The sequence below is a fragment of the Spizellomyces punctatus genome (genome assembly GCF_000182565.1).
Source record: "Spizellomyces punctatus DAOM BR117 chromosome Unknown supercont1.20, whole genome shotgun sequence".
In the NCBI taxonomy this organism is placed as follows: Eukaryota; Fungi; Chytridiomycota; class Chytridiomycetes; order Spizellomycetales; family Spizellomycetaceae; genus Spizellomyces; species Spizellomyces punctatus.
Window position 1 is genome coordinate 271,447 of NW_015971556.1, and position 18,838 is coordinate 290,284.

At 47.5% G+C, this 18,838-nt stretch overlaps 8 protein-coding genes across 8 annotated transcripts; 4 read left to right on the plus strand and 4 right to left on the minus strand.

Moving 5' to 3' along the window:
• Positions 1 to 6: 6 nt before the first annotated feature.
• On the plus strand, positions 7 to 795 carry SPPG_08289 (CoA-binding protein; the record flags this gene model as incomplete). Its single annotated transcript, XM_016756446.1, has 3 exons — positions 7 to 217; positions 279 to 367; positions 433 to 795. 3 exons carry the CDS (start codon positions 7 to 9, stop codon positions 709 to 711), a joined length of 579 nt encoding a protein of 192 aa, XP_016604430.1. The 3' UTR covers positions 712 to 795.
• On the minus strand, positions 664 to 1,802 carry SPPG_08290 (uncharacterized protein). Its single transcript, XM_016756447.1, has 5 exons — positions 1,717 to 1,802; positions 1,533 to 1,639; positions 1,310 to 1,470; positions 1,084 to 1,230; positions 664 to 1,021 (listed from the first exon to the last, which is right to left on the minus strand). Exons 1-5 carry the CDS (start codon positions 1,777 to 1,779, stop codon positions 861 to 863), a joined length of 639 nt encoding a protein of 212 aa, XP_016604431.1. The 5' UTR covers positions 1,780 to 1,802; the 3' UTR covers positions 664 to 860.
• A 274-nt stretch (positions 1,803 to 2,076) lies between these two features.
• Positions 2,077 to 5,374, plus strand: SPPG_08291 (uncharacterized protein; the record flags this gene model as incomplete). The annotated part of the gene is made up of 17 exons (XM_016756448.1): positions 2,077 to 2,210; positions 2,288 to 2,399; positions 2,464 to 2,495; positions 2,567 to 2,621; positions 2,689 to 2,820; positions 2,886 to 3,050; positions 3,110 to 3,205; positions 3,259 to 3,360; positions 3,428 to 3,565; positions 3,622 to 3,903; positions 3,963 to 4,080; positions 4,134 to 4,239; positions 4,310 to 4,344; positions 4,410 to 4,491; positions 4,562 to 4,728; positions 4,795 to 4,818; positions 4,881 to 5,374. 17 exons carry the CDS (start codon positions 2,077 to 2,079, stop codon positions 5,372 to 5,374), a joined length of 2,274 nt encoding a protein of 757 aa, XP_016604432.1.
• SPPG_08292 (dolichyl-P-Man:Man(6)GlcNAc(2)-PP-dolichol alpha-1,2-mannosyltransferase) lies at positions 5,004 to 7,859 on the minus strand. Its single transcript, XM_016756449.1, has 9 exons — positions 7,770 to 7,859; positions 7,596 to 7,705; positions 7,362 to 7,528; positions 7,134 to 7,293; positions 6,814 to 7,061; positions 6,544 to 6,744; positions 6,240 to 6,485; positions 5,696 to 6,163; positions 5,004 to 5,629 (listed from the first exon to the last, which is right to left on the minus strand). Exons 1-9 carry the CDS (start codon positions 7,826 to 7,828, stop codon positions 5,384 to 5,386), a joined length of 1,905 nt encoding a protein of 634 aa, XP_016604433.1. The 5' UTR covers positions 7,829 to 7,859; the 3' UTR covers positions 5,004 to 5,383.
• Positions 7,860 to 7,967: 108 nt separating this feature from the next.
• SPPG_08293 (uncharacterized protein) lies at positions 7,968 to 9,546 on the plus strand (the record flags this gene model as incomplete). The annotated part of the gene is made up of 4 exons (XM_016756450.1): positions 7,968 to 8,687; positions 8,753 to 8,807; positions 8,866 to 8,987; positions 9,050 to 9,546. The coding sequence occupies 4 exons, from the start codon at positions 7,968 to 7,970 to the stop codon at positions 9,245 to 9,247; spliced, it is 1,095 nt and encodes a 364-aa protein (XP_016604434.1). The 3' UTR covers positions 9,248 to 9,546.
• Positions 9,356 to 10,817, minus strand: SPPG_08294 (uncharacterized protein). The gene is made up of 6 exons (XM_016756451.1): positions 10,657 to 10,817; positions 10,523 to 10,599; positions 10,345 to 10,459; positions 10,142 to 10,292; positions 9,938 to 10,075; positions 9,356 to 9,883 (listed from the first exon to the last, which is right to left on the minus strand). Exons 1-6 carry the CDS (start codon positions 10,761 to 10,763, stop codon positions 9,590 to 9,592), a joined length of 882 nt encoding a protein of 293 aa, XP_016604435.1. The 5' UTR covers positions 10,764 to 10,817; the 3' UTR covers positions 9,356 to 9,589.
• A 127-nt stretch (positions 10,818 to 10,944) lies between these two features.
• SPPG_08295 (uncharacterized protein) lies at positions 10,945 to 17,375 on the plus strand. The gene is made up of 18 exons (XM_016756452.1): positions 10,945 to 11,097; positions 11,163 to 11,317; positions 11,394 to 14,598; positions 14,669 to 14,683; positions 14,740 to 14,884; positions 14,948 to 15,074; positions 15,150 to 15,493; positions 15,559 to 15,713; positions 15,779 to 15,893; positions 15,947 to 16,188; positions 16,256 to 16,294; positions 16,357 to 16,395; positions 16,452 to 16,507; positions 16,571 to 16,634; positions 16,694 to 16,731; positions 16,795 to 16,917; positions 16,983 to 17,105; positions 17,163 to 17,375. Exons 1-18 carry the CDS (start codon positions 11,046 to 11,048, stop codon positions 17,223 to 17,225), a joined length of 5,100 nt encoding a protein of 1,699 aa, XP_016604436.1. The 5' UTR covers positions 10,945 to 11,045; the 3' UTR covers positions 17,226 to 17,375.
• SPPG_08296 (uncharacterized protein) lies at positions 17,236 to 18,836 on the minus strand. Its single transcript, XM_016756453.1, has 10 exons — positions 18,723 to 18,836; positions 18,628 to 18,649; positions 18,493 to 18,561; positions 18,338 to 18,437; positions 18,208 to 18,265; positions 18,107 to 18,145; positions 17,952 to 18,049; positions 17,854 to 17,889; positions 17,585 to 17,795; positions 17,236 to 17,513 (listed from the first exon to the last, which is right to left on the minus strand). The coding sequence occupies exons 1-10, from the start codon at positions 18,784 to 18,786 to the stop codon at positions 17,440 to 17,442; spliced, it is 771 nt and encodes a 256-aa protein (XP_016604437.1). The 5' UTR covers positions 18,787 to 18,836; the 3' UTR covers positions 17,236 to 17,439.
• Between the last annotated feature and the right edge of the window lie 2 nt (positions 18,837 to 18,838).

Sequence of the window (18,838 nt, forward strand, 5' to 3'; positions counted from 1 at the left end):
CACACCATGACAAAACCGCCGATTTCACCATTACCTTTGGCGTTGGTCATGAACAATCACCTCCGCAATCTGCACCGGTTTACAAAGCCTCTTTTCAAACGACTGCCAATTATTGCTCCCCGTCTGAATTCTACATTTGGATATCTGGCCGATATCGGAACAATGGGCGCCGCACAGAATCAGGTCGAGTTTTTCAAGACTGGGAAATTCGCTGTTGGTGCGTATTAGGGCAAAAAAGGCGTTATTATTCAATTGTCTTATGCTCGTCATCTTGTTAGTTGGTGCTAGCGCTGACCGATCCAAGTATGGAAACAAGGTGTTCAGGTGGTATCTTGACCACAACCTACCAGTCGTCCCTATCAATCCAGTAGGTCAACACGACCCTCTTTTGAATAATATCTCAGAACCAAGTTGACCTTGCTTTTGGCACAGAAATCACCTACTATCGAATCACATCAGACCCGTGCTTCCCTGTCCGACCTTCCATGCCCTTCCGAGTACGCCCTGTCTATTATAACACCCCCGAAAGTCAGCAGTTCGGTTATCGCAGAAGCGGCATCCCTTGGTATCAAAAATGTATGGATGCAGCCGGGATCAGATTCGCCAGAGGTGGTGGCTCTGGCAAGAGAAAAGGGGATGAATGTAATAGCTGGAGGTCCGTGTATTTTGGTGTCAGGGGAGGATGCAATGAAGGCGGCTGCAAAGCTATAGAGTGTATCTGGGAATGCAGAAAATGTTTCATTCATGTATTAGGCCATTAATTCCAATATTTGCCCAAAAGTGCCGGTCTCCCCAATTGCTGCCACCACCTCAACGCATCGCCGATGACGGCCATTCTGACCGGTTTTGTAACCGGAGCGTCACCACCACCAAAACCGTAGATATATGACAACAGTCACAATCAACAGAACAATTGCTGGTGGTCCGTATTTTTGGTATAGTGCTTGCAAATTGAGCTGCTTTGCTTGCATGTGATATGTTTTGGATCGATCGGATAGCTCCTTCGAAACAGTGGACATGCCTATAGTTGAACGACTTAGCATGCAATAGTGCCATTGATCAAGTTGCGGCAATTCGACTTACGGTCTAGCGCCTCCCCTCGCCCTAGCACATCTTGGATGTTCTTGGTCATTATTCGCGTCACATCTTGCAGGTCTTCGTTAAGTTTATTTAGATTTCTTTGCGTTCTGCTATCTTGGTACTGTTTCTTTACTTTCTGTATGTATGTGTCTGGCGAGATAAATCAGCTTCTTTGAACCTTTGCGGGAGAAAGCGCGATCCATCACGGGGATCCGCAAGCAAAACCCACCAAATTTCATTAGGGCATATGGTCGAGCCACAGTGCCTACTTGGTCCCCATACTTTTCGTGAAACTCTTGTTGAATGTCTTCCAAATATGCAAACGCAAGCTTTCGTGGATATGCGCGTTCGCAAAGACATAGGTAGCATACGCCAAATTCAATGAGGTAGCTGGTGACCCATGTCGGTTACATGTTTCGCGTGACAGAGTTAAACAACCAAGAATAACATACTGGAAGACGAGATTTCCTGTTTCAATGGAGCAGCGTTGGTCGGATTGTGGTGATAGCCGCTTTAGAAGGAGTTTCGCTTGGTTTCTGTATTCTGTCAGATCATATGACTTTTCGCAAGGTCATTGGAAAATGTCAAAAATGCGCTGTAGGAGGGCATGGCCCGCAACGCCATGAACAACAATACCTCTTCGTCTGCAGCAAGAAATAAGCCGTCTGCCACTCGTGCAATGAACGTTGACTGGATCATGGTGAAAGATGGGTAGTAGGGTGGTATATCACATCAAACGGGGCGGAAAGCAGCGGACCCAGTGTAAGCGGCTTAGTGTGGCGTGTCTTGAGTTCAACGTGGCATCTTTTGCTGGTTGCAAGTTGCGGAATTGGCACTCTAGGTCACCATCATCATCCGTTGGGAGGGCTGGTGGTGGTAACAGCACTGGACGTTTGAATAGCTCAAGAAGAATGTACATGACTTTCTGGGTAGATAGGCAAGACTCTGCAGATTTTCGACGATTCATGCTTCCTAGCTGTAAGATCAACGAGTATAATGATTGATATATTGGGGTGGCGGTTGCAATCTGTTGGCTTTGTGAAGCAGTTTCCATCTCTTGGGTTTGGGGGCTTAAGAAACGGGACTAGAGGCGCATCTTGGTTCTCTCGTGTCCGACGTCTCAGGAATAGGTCCGGTCTCCTACACAGTACTATGTTAATCATACAATCCTTTCAAAACATATCATCTCACCCTCTATTGTCCAAAGAACTGTGCAGCATGAATGTCCACCTGTAGCAGAGCAAATACACAGCCAGGAAATCATCCACGGGCGGCTGAGGGTCGATGAGTTCAAGTGGTTGGAAAACATCCAAGACAAGGTACCCTGCGGCACTAGTTATGTCTCTTTCGTAGATTACACTTGCCAACGTTGGACTGCTTCAGGCTACTCTTGCGTACTGTGGAGCCGAGAGCAGGTTGGTGCGGTCTTCAAGTGTTCATTCCTTTGATGCAGGGGTTTCCAGACATATTCCTAATTCTGCCTTAGATATGCTGAGCAGCAACTGAAAGACCTGCAGCCACTTAGCCGTCGCATTCTCAAGGTGGCTGACACTCCAGTAGTAAGCATGCCGCTTCAAGAATTCAAGGCTCAATACTTGCATTGTGTAGGAGCTGCAAAGCTACATTCCCCGCTCGCCCCCGAACGATCCTCCTGACATTATAGATGGATGGGAGTACTCAAATCGTTGGGTGTCAGGACGCATAGTATACGTACGACGACCAATTAGCGGAGGAAATGAAGTGGGTGTCATATAGAATGGTTTGAGATGGCGGTTTTCGCAATTAGGGTCTTACCAGTTAAGTAGGAAATTCTGCTAGATACAAGATTTCTCCCACAAGGTTCAACCAGCGTCAAGAAGTGCTTGATATCTAACGATCACAAGGTGCTGGCCTACTTGATTTGCGGGCCTACAGAGGAACAAGGAACTCTGTATTTCCGTGATCTTACTAGACCACCATCTTTGAAAAACGTGCGTACTCTTGCGATCTCTGAGGAGCAAGCGTACCCGTGCTCAAATGTGTCGTTCAGATTGCAGCAGTACCTAAAGTCTTCAATTTTGTCTGGGCGGATGGGCACCGAACTGTTTATTATACGCGGTTGGATGAACTCCTGAGGGCCAATGAGGTAGGACTTAATGCGATCTCGTGTCTCCTTATATCTTAATAATTCTGACATAGGTGTTTCGACACCGACTTTATGCCTTCGAAACGACCGACGAACTCGTATATCATGAGCCTGAACCAACGTGTTTCTTGGATGTGAGTATTACGAAGGATAAGGTTGGTAAATCCAGTGCGTTCATCCTTGAGGATAGGCCGCAGATGACAACCATCACCTATATTTTAGAAATATGTTACCATCAATTCAAGTTCATCCAGCGACTCCAAAGTTCTGGTTGTGTCAACGGAAGGGAGCAAGTCGGAGCAACCCAGACTCGTGCTGCCTAGATTGGCAAACACGCAATATTATGTGGACCACCACGAGGTACGAACCCGTCTTTGGAGCCTGATCTATATTAGGCATTCATCCTCCGTGACCAGGATGCCTTTTACATACTTCACAACCACATCTCAGACAACTTCAGTCTATCCCTCTTTCGAGACTCTGTCCTCGGAAAGGTCTCGTGGGATAAGTTACAACCGGTTGTGACCACATCAGAGTCTGAGAAGCTTGAGGAACTGGAACTTTTTCGTAATTTTGCGCTTTTGTATATGAAGAAAGGGGGTCTACCGGTACTGGAGTGCCACGATTTCAGAACGGACGAACGACATACTGTACCGTTGGATGAACCAATTGCATCGGTATATACTGGATCTAATCTGGTAAATCAAAACGTCGGATGGTTGTCAATGATTTCTTTCTAATTGCCCACATGCCCTAGAAATATGATACTTCTATCGTGCATTTTAACACGTCGTCCCCGCTAACGATGCAAAGTGTGTACGAGTATGATATGGACAAAAAGATAATGCGCAAGAAGGGGACGCGGAGTCCTGCAGGTACATTGCAGCTGTGACTCTAGCGTTGTGATAAAGACTCAGACAAGTTGCAGGTTTCGATGTGCGCCAGTATGTCGTGAAGCGTATAACGGTTCCTAGTGACACGGCTGACATTCCAGTTACACTTATACACAACAAGAATCTGGAGCGCAATGGCCAGTGTGTAGGAACCGCTTGAATCGACATTATACACCATATTTACGAATTTCCGTCCTTGCCTGGCTTGCAGGAACCCGGTGAATATTCGTGCGTATGGTGCTTACGGTAAAGTATGAAGCTGCTGCATTTGACGTCAGGTCATAGATCACTGAACATGATAACATAAACAGGTGTGCCATTTGAGCCGTACTTTCGATTGGAGATTTTACCTTTGTTGCGACGAGGTTTCGTCGTGGCGCTAGCTCATGTTCGGTAGAGTTGTGGCTGTAGGATTATCCGGCAACTGCAACCGAACAGTTATTGACATGATACGTACTGTTAGTGGCGGTAGCGACTTGGGTGTGCGATGGTACAAGGAAGGCCGATTATTGCAAAAGGAGAATTCGTTTAAGGATTTGATTGCAGTTGCCGATTTCATGGTACGAGAGAAATATTCTCATCCGAATCTTTTGACTGGCCATGGGGTCAGCGCAGGGGGTCTTCTCATGGGTGAGTCTGTAAGATTATCAGCAGTCTCTCATGGCTTGTTACTGAACATCGAAACGGTGTACATAGCAACAGTAATGAACCGCCGTCCAGGTACATTTCTTATCCATTGAATCACCGTAGAGGCTTATTTACATGCCAGGTGTAATCTACAGACCTATTTCGTGCTATGGTCCTTCGAGTGCCATTTGTAGATCCACTGTCAGCCATGCTAGACCGCACATCTCCGTTGACAACTGTCGAACGCGGTGAATGGGGAGATCCGCTGGAAGATCCTGCGGTGTATGAGTATATGGCCGGATATGCACCGTACGACGGCATCCCCTTTGCAAACTCCGGCTCAACGGATTTCAAAACGTCAGTTTTAATCACCGCATCGCTTCAGGACCAGCGAGTCGCGCTATGGCAGCCATTGAAATATGTCGCGAGAATGCGGGCGCGGAATAGTACTGTGTATGGCTCTGCCGCCGGACTTGCTGGGAAGGACGTGGCTCCATCCGCCGCTACCCCAAAGCTACTATTAAAGATATACAATGATCGGGGTCACAATGCGTCTGGCGACGAAGTAAATCTCGAAGATGGCGCTCTGGAGTCTGCATTTCTGATACGAGAGATCGAGCCATTCTTAGAAAATATATCTACTCGATGATACTAGTTTCTATTCAAGGTCCTCAGCACGACGTTTCAGTATACAATATTCTCCCCAGACCTTTCCCCTTAGTCCAGGTATGTAGAACGCTCGAGCAAGCGTTGGTGTTTGTCCGGCATCTAGGAAAGGTGCACAGTGATGTTTTGCCCAAGTGTTTGTATCAAGAGCATACGCAGGTTGGCTTGCAGTCGGATCATAATGTGTCTGCGTCGGAGGAGTATAGTCCACGATGTAGTCGCATGTCCCCACGTCCACCTTTGAGTCCCACATGAAGGGTTTGGTTAAATTGTAACATCAAACTTTCAACGCCGGTGTTCTTACATATCGGTCCATGACTTCTTCATTCCGGTCATTCATTCCATCAACCTCCTTGGACGTCAATCGTCGTCCATGTCTCAATGCTGATATGTAACTTTCCAACCCCCGCTCTTTCAACAACGATATGAGTTTGTTTCCATCAAGAGTGGATTCCTCCTCAAAGTATTTTGGTAGCAGTCCCGCGAAATCCGACTTGAGATATCGTAGTCTGACACCTTCTGGAAGGAAGTAGTGCGAAGGAAATCTGTACCATTCCTTTCCGACGCACAAGTTGCGTTCTTGGGCAATATGTCCTAGTGCGCTTGACCCATTGACATTCGACGGCAATGATGGAAGCGTTTTCAGGTGCGGGTAGACATTCATTGGTGCGTGGTAATGTAGGTAGAGGGACAGTGAACGCGAGATTGACAGTATTGCGAAGAGAATGAGGACCACGCGAGTGAAGAACGACGATATGGCAGTTGCACGGGACTGCCAGCAAATAGAAGCATTCATGTGTTAGCTTCAACAAAGTTTCAGAAAGATAGAGACGGGTCTCATTCTTTACCTTGGTGGTTAAGTGAGCAAACAGCTTCTCTATCCAAGACCGAGCAAAATACAGCATGAGGGCTCCGTTTAAGCATATTAGCGGGTATACCACGAAAAGAAATCGTTCCTCTTTGTGCGGCTGCATAGTAAAGATCGCCAACCACAGGTACATTGGCAACATTTTGGCCGCCAAAGCCCATACATTATAGTTTGCTTTGGAGCCTTCTGGCGCCGCTTTGCGACCGTCTATGAGGTTGCCAAGTAGCTGGAAGAACTGAATCAGCCGTTTGTAAAGACAGATAAGCCCAATAGATTCTACATACGATGGCAGGCAGACTTGCCAAGGCAGCTGGAAAGATGATGTTGAAGTTCAAAGCACCATTGATCAGGTAGAACCACCAAGGTTCAGTTCCGTAGATGTCTGGTCCTCTATCTTTTCCACCGAAAACATTGTACACGACAATGTTCAGGGGAACTATGGTCCACTTATTATAGAAGTAATAATCAACGATAATTAGGGGCCCCTTAACATGCAAAGCAAAAGTGAGTGTGACAGGCACAACTCGCTGCAGTGTATAGATAGTAATACGAACCAAAATCAGGACGAGAGCCAGAAGCCCTGCTCCGAAGAGTCGTCTCACTTTCGTAAGTGACCTTCCCGACAACAGCACCTCTTCCATGACAAATGGTATACCAATAGCGGCACTGAATGGCCAACCAACGAGTGCCCCAAGGCCGATCAGGAACACCACCGCGTATGTGCGTAACCGTCCAGGGGGTTGGAGAAAGTAGGCGGTGGCTAACGTGACGGAATACATAGCAAAGGTAGATGGAAGATAGGCTACAAGAGGTGCTCAACATTCAGCTTCGCCACATCAATTAGAAGGAAGACCCACGTTCATAGGTAGTTTACCAGTCGAAGATATAAACATCCCGGTGTTGAGAAGAAGGATAAATAGTAGATATCTCCCCACGCGAGGTCCAATATATTTCACAACTGCATCGTATAACTGTGCTTCACATAAAGCGGAAGCCAAAGCCAAGGCTCCCCGTGTCTCGTAAAATACTGTGATCTTTGCATCGAAACAAACGCTGGTAAGTGCTGTACTAATCATCAGCACCAACTTATTAGGAAGCTCACCTTCTCCCTAGATATGAGAGTTTCGATAAAGCGCCCTATTGCAGAGTGCAGCGATATGTACGCCCACGAGCGAATAGAGTACTTTGGCGAGTACTCCCAAGTCTGCATTCCCCATCCATATTGCAGATAGTGAGTTGGCTCCCAGTAGTTGAACACCTCGTCGCAGTCTTGCAAGGAAAGCCGCATCAGATACTGTCAATAATGACCATCTGGGCTCGAGCACCATAACACTACCAGATATATTCGAGTAAATAGCCGCGAGCAGCCGGGCAACACAGAGAGCTTTAGTAGCCAAGCTCAGCGAAGGTGTCCATATAGACGATACAGTCGTCGGAGTCTCCTGGCTTTAAACCGTTGTAAAGCTCGGCAAGGAAATTGCTACCCCAAGAACAAGAGCATTCTTCTTACCCTTTCACCTTTTGATTGCTTTGCACATTTTTCTTCAGTGGTTTGGCGGCTTTAGGCATGGTACATTTAGAATCTTGAGGATGGAAGGACTCTCGCACCAGATGGGACGAGGCAAGCCGTATATAATTAAGTCCAAAAATGGACAAATTACAGAATAGCGTAAAGTACTGAAAAATCAAGACTTTTGAACTTTACACAATGCCCAGTACAGCATTTACCCCACCGCCGAGCACGGACATGAACGTCACAAAAAAGGAGAGGAAGAAGAAGAAGGAGAAAAGTTCGAAGGGGGAACCTGCAGACAAAACGGTAGAGTTGGTGGAGAATTCTAATGACGAGCTTGTCAACGATAAAAAACGACCCGGGTCGAGCGACAAAGTTGCGCCAAAACAAGCGAAAGGTTTGGAGGAGCACGCCACTAAAAAGAAGAGCCGGAAAGAAAAGAAGGAGGACAAAAAAGCGGTGGAGAACACTGGATCTCTCCCTAGTCCAACAGATAATGACGACAGTGGCCAAAACGTGAGCGTAAACTCAAAGAAGACGAAAAAAGAGAAGACAAAGAAATCCAAGCATGATTCAATGGAGGTGGAAATCAGCCCCGATCCAGTAGAACATCAGCAACAGCAAGAAACAGGAAAGATCAAAAAGAGCAAAAAGAAACCGACTCTGGAGAAGGTAGACGACAAGGGGGACATTCATTCAACTCGACCAGGAGGCGAGGAGCGTAAACGGAAATCTGAAGTTGAACAACCAGCCGAAGAAGAGAAAAGTAAGAAAAAGAGAAAGAAGGACAAGGAAAGACAGAGGACAACGGATATCGAGGCCACGGCAAAGGATCTGCCTCCTGTGGACAAACCTGAGAAAGATACAGATATTAAGTCGCTAAAGGACAAGAAGAAAACGAAAAAGGCAGAGAAGGTACGTCGATAGAATATCCCGCTCACTCTGAACAAATGAAAAAACCGACTATCTGACTCTAACAGGCTGAAAAGAAAAAGATGGCATCCACTTCGTCAGAATCAAAGCCTACTACTACTGGTGCGTTTCATGCAATGATGCGTTGAGCTGCCTCGCTAAGCTGAGTATGCTATCGCAGCACATGCGCCAAAGAAAGATGCACAAGCACCACCCGCGGAAAACCAGACCGTCGCCTCTGGAACTGGGACGTGGAACGACTGGAGCCAAGCTTCTTTTGAAGGTGATGCCGCTCGCAAAAATGTGAGTTGGTTTGCGATTATAATGCGTAACTCTGTGCGTCTACCTAACCCCAATCTCCTTAGAAATTTCTTCGCTTGCTAGGAGCGAAGAAAGCCAGCAATGACGCCATAATATCAACAACATCTTCGAATGCACCCACATCCGCAATACAAGCAGAGGTCGGCAAGAAGATTGAGCATGACATAGTAAATCAATTTGAGCAGGGTAGAGCTATCCAGCAGAAATTGAGGCAAGGCAGAAGGGTGGGACTTGGTTTCTAGGTATTGCCGCGCATCAAATTGCTTGTACCCTCGCCCGTATGTACAAGTGATTGTATCGGTGATTTGTATCGGTGATTACAAGAGTGCTGATGGAGTCATAATGTAAGATCTGATAGGAGAGAGCAGAACTGCACGTAGAGCGCAGAGGGTTGCTGCTTATTTATCGAACTTACACCAGGCATTCAAAACAGTCATCACGTTTTATCCACAGAGTACTGGCATCCTAACTAAAAGCTATCTTCAGCTAGACTCATCTCTATATACATGTGATAAACAATGGTTTAAGTCTACAGGCAAACAATGATGTGACCGTTGCCAACTGTAACTCTCCTGATCACGGTGCTAAATGCCAGCACCGCCTGTAACTTCCAAGGTTGTGCCGGTCACAAATGTGGACAGCGGTGAGCATAGGAATAAAATGGATGCTGCGGCTTCATCTGCAGTTCCCGCTCTTCCTAAAGGGATGAGACGGCCCATCGTCTTATCGTCTGCGCCAGTCGAAGTCTTTTTGGTCGGTATGCCAAGCTGAACCTTTTGGCCCCCAACCTCTATGGCTTCGCCTGATTCTTTGGGTCGTGTCAGGCGTGTATCAATCAATCCGAATGCAACAGAGTTGACCCGAACATTGAACGCGCCCTACAGTAGCATATGTAAGAGGATCACATCCAATCGCATTAATATGGACCATACCCATTCTTTTGCCAAAGTCTTTGTGAAGCCAGTGACACCAGCCTTCGCCGTCGCATAGTTTGCTTGACCAAGATTTCCATGCAGCCCCGACGTGGATGAAACCATCACAATAGTACGCGGCTCTTCGGAATTGATGCGCTGATCAAGACAACATTAGCTATTGAACCACTGCATGTAAAGCGCTACCGAGTGCGGTTGACAAACCATATGCGGAGCAGCGGCCCTAACAATGCGGAAAGGGGCAGTATTGTGAACAGACAACATGATTTCCCACTGTTTGTCAGACATGCGATGCATCATGCCATCGTAAGTGAAACCGGCATTGTTTACAATGTGGTTGACTTTGCCAAAAGTACTACAAGGAAATGAGGACTATGCTCGACCGACGCTTTGAACGACCATCTTACTCAATTGTTTTTTGAATGAGTTTTTGGGGATACGAAGGGTCGGTGACATCCCCTGGCACAGCTATGGCTGTACCGTTTGTCGATTTGATTTCATTTACAACGGATTCCGCCTTGACTTTTCAGGCCAGGGAAGTTCAGATGTGAAGAGTTTGAGACAAGGGAAGAATAAAATGCTTACCAGCATCAATATCCGTGACCACAACTAAGGCTCCTTCTTTCGCAAACAGCTTAGCTGCCGCGGCCCCAATGCCTTGCCTGTTTGTACAAAAACGTTAAGGACCCGATTGCGAACAGTACAGCGAGTTCACGCACCCTGAACCGGTAATAATGGCCACCTGTCCAGCGAGAAGACCCTTTGGATGTGACGCCGCGAGGTGACCTGCCACGGTGCTGATGCGACCTAGTGCTGACGATGACATGTTTTTGGAGAGAGATGGAAGACAAAGCTTGAAAGCAAGATTCGGCAATTGGGCAGTGCCGGGATGAAAGCGCGCAACGGTTACCTAAGTGTCCAAAATAGGATAAATGATATTCACGTGACAAGTCGTGGAGGAGTCCAAAGCGACTGTCCGATCCTCCAAGTTTTTCAACGCTCGTTCGACATGTCAACGTTGTGTGCAAACGGCCACCTCTGTGAATACTGCATTTGACACTATCCGGTCCGCGTTGCTGTCGTGTAGTGTGTTTCGGGTGCTCCTGACATGGAGAGCCAGCCTCTGCGGGAGCTACTGGTTCAAAGCCATGCCGTCCATGGTAGGCCACTGTTTTAGTTGTTTGCAGAGCTTCATGCAACTCACACTATTTACGCGCAACCACAGTTCAGAACCCAGACGTCGAAGAACTCAGGACGGATTTTTTCCACAAAGCATGTGGCTTCTTTCTTTCCTGCAGTAGCCCAGGTGACCACATTCTCTGCAGCAACCCAGACATCGCCGTGGAAGTCCTGGGGTTGTTCTCACTCCAAGATATATCGGTTTGTTTGAGATTCCATGACATATAATACCCTTATTAGTGCTGCCTGATGGTCTCATTAAAGCGATTCATTTTAGGGCACGCCAGTGGAAACAGTTGTTACACGGCTGGCCGCGGAACTGAACTGCTGCCGGTCCTGCGTGGACACATACCAGTCCGCCAAAGATGCCTTTTACTGCCGGTACATCAGTCTATACGGCGAAGCCTTGATTGACGCCTTTATGAAACGTCTTCATGAGTGGGACCTTATGCGCCAGTATGAGAGGTTGGGTCATTACGTCACCGAGCTGCGGTCGTTTCGCAACAGCCCAGGCCGGGAATGGAAGAAGGCGCGGAGGGCGGCTACGATATTAATGTATGAGATCTTATCGTATCCGGAAACTCTGCGAAATTCTGAAGTGGACGCACTGTGGGTGGCACTGTTCCACGAGATTAGTGCTATCCCAGACAGCTCTCCGCTTGAGCTCCGCGGTAAATATCTCATGCCAGGCAGCATTATGTTGGCGTCTCATGCCGATACAGATATGAGAATGTGGGCTCAGTCTGCCATCAGGAAATCATCTGCCAGGATTACGTTGGAATGTTTGGAAAAGAATGAGATGGTTCGCTCCCTTATCCTCGATCTATTACTGCTACTTGGTGATCCGGATCTTTTGAGAGCTAGAGTAACTGCCTATCGATACACTGATCAGATCCCCGAGCTATGGAAAGCGTTGGCCGTGGTGCTGTGGTCAATGGAGGGCCCCGCATATAGCGTGTTGGAAAATTTGGAAAAGAATGCCAGAGTTGATTTGAATGAATTGATTATTTCGCACCTCTCAACTGCAGTTGAGGAGTTTTGGGAAACATTGGAGTGTTTTGTGCTCTTAGCTACCAGAAGACCGTCGCTTTGGTCGTCTTTGAATGCGGATAGAGCACTCACACTCTGCAAGTCAATCCTTCTTAATGCGAAGTTTCAGGCCTGCGTTAGAAGCGACTCATGCGTGGAGCGCCTTTCGATCTGTGTCAGTTGGGTGGGAACGCTAATTAGAAGCTCATTTGGCGAGGATATCCTACCTGAAATTCTGAATAACTCAACTGAATGGTGTAGCGCTGCTCAACAGAGATTGGACTCTCTGCTACTTAGCATTTTGCAAAGCTTCAATGAGCACTCCACTATGAAGGCGTCCTTGGCATGTAGAATTGGGACTTCAGCGCTGACAAGATTCAGCACCGCGTCATCAAGTTCAGCACAGATCATTGGCAGCATGGTGCATCTGCTTCGAAACGGTGGTAACGACGCTGAGATGATAGTCCTGGGTGTGCAAGCCCTCGAATTTTTCTCAGCGTACCTTGTCGAGCAAATGACTGCAGGCACTCTGCACGCCACCGCTTGGATGGATTCATTCATGCTACCTGCATGTTTATTGTCGGCGGGAATACGATGGGCAAAGGCTGGTGTGGGGCCGACTTCGAAGATTAGCGATCTGATTCTGAAAACGCTTTCTGCTACGGAGCTGTCGATCGAGCTTTTCTCTAGTAAGCTGCATGCTAAGGAAATGGAAACCTATCCATTTCAGGAGACTTTCAGCGGTGTTGTCAAATGGATGATCTCGCTGGACCCGCAAATACCAAAGAAAGCGTTTCGACTGGTCTACGAGCTGTTTAGAGTCTCCTGGCGAGCAAATTTCGCCATTGAGCCAAGCATTTTAGCCCGTCTTGAGAAAATATCTAATGGGACCTTGAAGTCGTTGCTGACTACGGGTGAAAGAGTGCTATTGGAAACGTGGCTCTCCCAAAATCGACAGGTGTTGGCAGGTGCTGATATACCTGGCCGACCACCGGACATGGTTTTGGAAGATACCTCTGTACCTGTTATTGATCTGGTCGGTTCGGATGATACAAGCCCCGAGGATAAAGCCACTTCTTCTGCTCTTGGACCAATGCATGGCGTGCACAAACCACTAAAAGAGTCCTCTAAAAATGCATTGGGTGTAGGAAAGGCTACCCATACATCGGCTGAGGACCTGGCACTTCAAAAGACGATAACATCTCACTCCCAACCGACGACGGACCGAAAAGCTGCCTCGCAGATGAATTCGGCGCACCAAAGCTCTATAGATAAGTTTGTACTGAAAAGCAATGTTCAGTCAGTATGGGAGCAGCTTGCAGCCGACGCCCTACGCAATCCTATTTCTAGAGCTGGTACTGGATTTTCCTTGGGAAAACCCTCCACAGCAAACAAAGCTGCAAAAACCAAAGGGCCGACAACCCTTTCCAAGCTGCAAAAGCTTAGACAGGAAACCGCCGAGAAAACCAAGCGGGCAACGCCACTCGTCGCAAATGGTCTGTCCACGGGCAAGCCGCTGGTGCTCGCGCCGCAGCTTCCGACCCTTAAGCCCTCGCTTCCGGAAGTAACTATATTACCCTATGAGCCTGAAGCCAGTAGCTTCTCTGCATTTGACAAACCTACGCGCACGCAAATGCTGGAGGACAAAGGCAGCCGGTCAACCGACGTGGTAAAAAGGGTGGGCACCTTAATACGAACTCCAGGGATTCAGCACCGCCCTAAGGCGCTCCGCGATGTGAAGCAGCTGTACAAGTGCATGCTATCGTGGAATCTCGATATGAGCGGCGACAGGCCACCGAATTTTCAATTGAAATGCCGAAAGATTCCTGATTCCTTCAGAAACGATGAGGAATATGCCAAAGTTTTCGAGCCGCTCGTCACTTTGGAGTGTTGGGAGCAACTCATGCAGAGTAAAGATAATGTCAGCAACGAGGACGCGATAACTGCGACGTTGGAGAACGTTCAGATGGTTGATGAGTTTCATGATCTGACAATCACAGTTTCTAGCAGAGACATTCGCTTGCGAGGCATTGCGGAACTTGACGTGCTGCAGTTGAAGGAGATGATCTCTCCCAAGCTCGCGACTAGAACGATTAACAGGTCATTCCTTTGTATAATTCAGAATGTGACAATCAAGGGTGACGGTGGGACCATAATAGCCCGCGCATGTATTGGAAGTCGAGCAGATCTGGTTCCCTCGATACGATTAGCATCAAAATGGCAGCTCACTCGAACCTTTTCCCTTACGACCACGTACCGCGAGTATATGAGCATCGTTAACTTACCAATGTTGCATCTCCGGTCGGAAATATTACAACTATCGACGTCGGAAAAGATACCAGCTCGCGCAACTGAAGTTGATGATATGATGAATAGGTTCGGCCTGAACGAGCCGCAGGCCGCAGCAATATCAGGGGCGCTTCATCAGCAATCTGGATTTACGCTGATTCAAGGTATGTGCAACCACCTATATGTATTTTTTTCTTCTTTTGTGCACTCATCAGCGTTTTGCACGTCGTCTAGGCCCTCCTGGAACCGGTAGGCACACGTTTCTTTACCGTGCTGACAACAACGGAATCTCATATCCATCATAGGAAAAACGAAAACTATCTTGGGTCTTATCAGCGCGTTTTTAACCGTAAAGCAAGGTCAAATCATTCCGGTACCTGGTCAAAATCCTGGCCGGAAACAGCCTATTCCAAATAGCAAGAAAAATAGGTTGCTCTGCTGTGCTCCAAGGTAGAGGACGCTGTTATACCCAGATGTCACTGTATCCCGGTGGTTTAATCATGTGAACTCCAGCAATGCAGCCATTGATGAGATTGTCCGGCGTTTGAAGCAAGGCATTAGCAACGGGAAAGGTGGAACGTTCGTTCCACGGATTGTTCGTTTAGGAAACTCTGATTCCATTCACTCGAGTGTCCGTGATGTGAGTACTTTTTACATCCTCTTGCTGGTTCTAGGGGTAACCCAGGTTCTCACCTCTGCTGGTCGTTCACACAAGGTTACACTGGATGCGATAGTTGACCGAATGCTCCAGGAGAGCGATGAGTACCAGAAATATCTCACAAAGGCCCAAGAAGTAGACGTTAGAGACGAGGACATACGGGCGGAAATGGCTGTTCTCAGAGATGAACGTGAAAGCTTGCGAGCTCAGGAAGCAGATGACAATGTGGACGGTCCTCAAGCGCAGGATATTCACGAAAAGATAGCCGCCGTTACCAAGAAACTGGGAGCACTACACGAAAAGTTGACCGACGGAAAGCAGGCGCGAAGTACGACTGCGCTGGCCCGCGATAAATTTCGACGTCGCATTCGGTTGAACCTTCTAACGGATGCCGATGTGATGTAAGATCACACAACGTGAACTGGTTGGCGTATCCGCTTTCAAGCTAACACCGAAGCCATGTTAGTTTAAGTACACTCAGTGGCGCCGGACACGACGTTCTAGGGGACATTAACAACTTGGAATTTCCAACGGTCATTGTGGACGAAGCTTGTCAGTCGGTTGAACTGAGCACGCTGATTCCTTTACGCTACGGCGCTAAGAAGTGCATTTTGGTCGGCGGTAAATCAGAGACTTCTACGTGGTTGTTTTGTTTACAACATGAGGCTTACAGCACATACGTCTAGATCCGAATCAGCTTCCTCCAACTGTTATATCGCAGGTTGCTCAAGAGTACTCATACGAACAAAGCCTTTTTCAGCGCATTATGAAGAATAATCCGGAGTGTGTACATCTCCTGAGGTAAGCATTTGATTTCTTACTGAACTGGGTTGATACTGACGTCGTGTTCGTAGCATCCAATATCGTATGCATCCTGCGATATCTCAATTTCCAAGTATTTGCTTTTATGGAGCAAAGGTTCAAGACGCACCGGGAATGGAAGAGTCATGCACAGCACCATGGCATCGCGATGAGTTGTTTCCTCCATATCGGCTGTACGACATTCACAATGGCCGGGAGGTCGGTGGAAAGGGGCATTCCTACTATAATCCTCGTGAGGTGAAGCTTTGTGTTGATCTGGTGGAGTCATTGTGTGGTATGTGAATTTGCGGCGACATAACTTGTATGCGGTAGAACTCACTAGGTTGCTGTCGTCATGTTAGCTGGATACCCAACATATAATTTTGCTGGCAAAATTGGAGGTATATTGCGCGCAGTTTTCACCAATCGGGCCGACTTCGCGATTAACTTGGAGCGTTTGCAGTAATCACTTTCTATAAACTACAAGTGAGGAAGATAAAAGGTAGGCATGCTTTTAAACCCAATCATTGGTTCAATACAGCTGATTGTGCCTTGAAGATGAGCTCATCCGGCGATGGTCTCGGGATGTGCTACGATACATCGATGTGAACACCGTAAGTGGTACCGGCTGGTCCTAGCGAATGTCCCTACTGAAACTGATTTGTCACGGTAATTAGGTTGATGGGTTCCAGGGGCAAGAGAAGGAGGTGATCATCCTTTCATGTGTTCGTGCGAATGACGGTATGCCATCGCGAATGAGCTTGTTTCCCTTTTTACCTGATTTTAACCGATTTCCACAGCGCAAGGCGTTGGATTTATTAGCGATGCGCGTCGTATGGTGGGTACAGGTGCTTGCAGCCCATGAGGTATCTGTTGCTTAACGGACGTGTCATGTCCATAGAATGTCGCCTTGACTCGATCCAAGTATTCTCTGGTCATTTTGGGAAATGTGAAGACATTGCGTACAAACAAAGCGTGGCGAAGTCTTGTGAGCAATGCGGATGAACGGAGGCTGATCTCGAGAGTACGTCGTATGCTGACCTCTTCAGGATCTAGTTCGTTGTTTGACTCTATCGCTTTACCCAACAGTCGCTCCCCTCCTTACCGGGGAAAGGATACGGACCCCCGCCTCAGAATATTTTGAAGAATCCTAGTAATGCAAGCGGGCCTGATATGTCGGCACGACCTGACTCACGTACTGGAGCATCGAAGGTATGTGGGTGGTTGGACTGTTGATTTGAAACACTAATCTCACATCGGACGTTTCAGCGACGCTGGGACTCGGATGGCGATGGACGAGATGATATCAAGAGATCTAGACAGAGTAGATAATCGTAGATAGGTAATGTATTATATTTGTTGCTAGTGGTCTTCGCGGGTGGCAGAATTGGGTGGGATATTTAAGGTTGAGGAACATAATTTATATCGTCAACATCTTAGTATTGAGAAAATCATGAGGGTGCTCTATTCACTTCATTGCCGAACATCTAAACAACAACAAAACATTCGTAACTTGCAGCAATAGTCGCTGGAAGTCCGGAGACTGCTAGATCTTGGCCTTGGTCCTTCTCCAGTTGTAGATATCAATCCCAAGTTCTGGGGTAATCCGGATACAAGCACCTAACACATGCAAGGGATTGGTTGTCACGAGAGCCAGCAACGGTACATTCGGAAACAATTGCCCAACTCACCCGCTAAGTTTTCGTCCTCAATGCCCCTCACGAAGGCGTCAATGACAAGTTCTACTGGAACACGCTTCTCAGTGTACTTTTTGAATTCTTCTCCAAATTGCTTTTCACCGGCCTCAAGGATTCCAGTTGGGGAGAAGGATGGACAGATTGCATTGCAGTAGATGCCGTGGGTTTGGGCCAAGTGACCAAGGGAGCGTGTAAAGTGTACAACCTACAGGAAGCCATTGAGTATGTATATACCAGATTGATATTGCCATTCAAATACATACGCCACCCTTGGCTGCAGCATACACCGGCTGGAAAGGCTGTAAAAAGGAGTTAGTGAAGCCGCGAGACACTCACAATTACGTAGCTGCAGAGCTCCTACCTGGGGGTACAAACCAGCCAAGGACGCCGTATTTAAGATTACGCCACCTTTTCCAGCCTTTATCATCTCAGAAATCGCCAACCTCGTTCCCAAGATAACTACAAAGACGATTCAATTAAGATCCCCCAATTTGCATTAAATCACACGATACCTACCAGCCTCCAAATCAATGCGCAATACTTTGATCCAAGAGTCTTTATAGGAATATTAGTTACATTTATGATCCCGACCAGTAGGCCCACTATGATGGTACAACCTTGTGTGTCTTGAGCAAAAGAGGTACCTTCCCCAATACCAGCGTTGTTGACAACGATCTAACAGACATACAGAACATTGTTACAATGGTCGCAAGTGATCAGTACGCGCGTTACGCGCATCGGACTCACGTCAATGCTTCCAAACTTGCTTTTTGCGAGCTCGAACAGCCGCTCCTGGTCTGACTTTTTGGTGACATCGCACACCGCAAATACCGCGGATCCAGGATGTCTGCAGACATATGTTAACTATTTCAGCTTTGGTTGCGTACAGACTGAGGACATACTTTGCATTCAGTTCTTTCTCCAATGCTTTTCCCGCGGCTTCGCTAATATCGCCGAGCACGACTTTACCACTGCAGAGATGGTCCAAGCTCCATAAGTTTAGAATTCATAAAATGAGCGAAGCGGCGCAAGCTTACCCTTTTCCTGTCAAGCGCCATGCTGGTTGGAAAGAGAAGAGTTCAGGTGAGTTGCTGCACTCTGACAGGAAAAGAATGGTCTTCCTTTAACATACCTAGCGCCTTTCCGAATCCAGAGGACGCGCCTGTGATGATTGCAACCTTTCCTGCTACTCTCATGGTGTGAATTGACAAGCGGGATGGAGGTAAGGACAAGCTGGAAGGCGAGAAA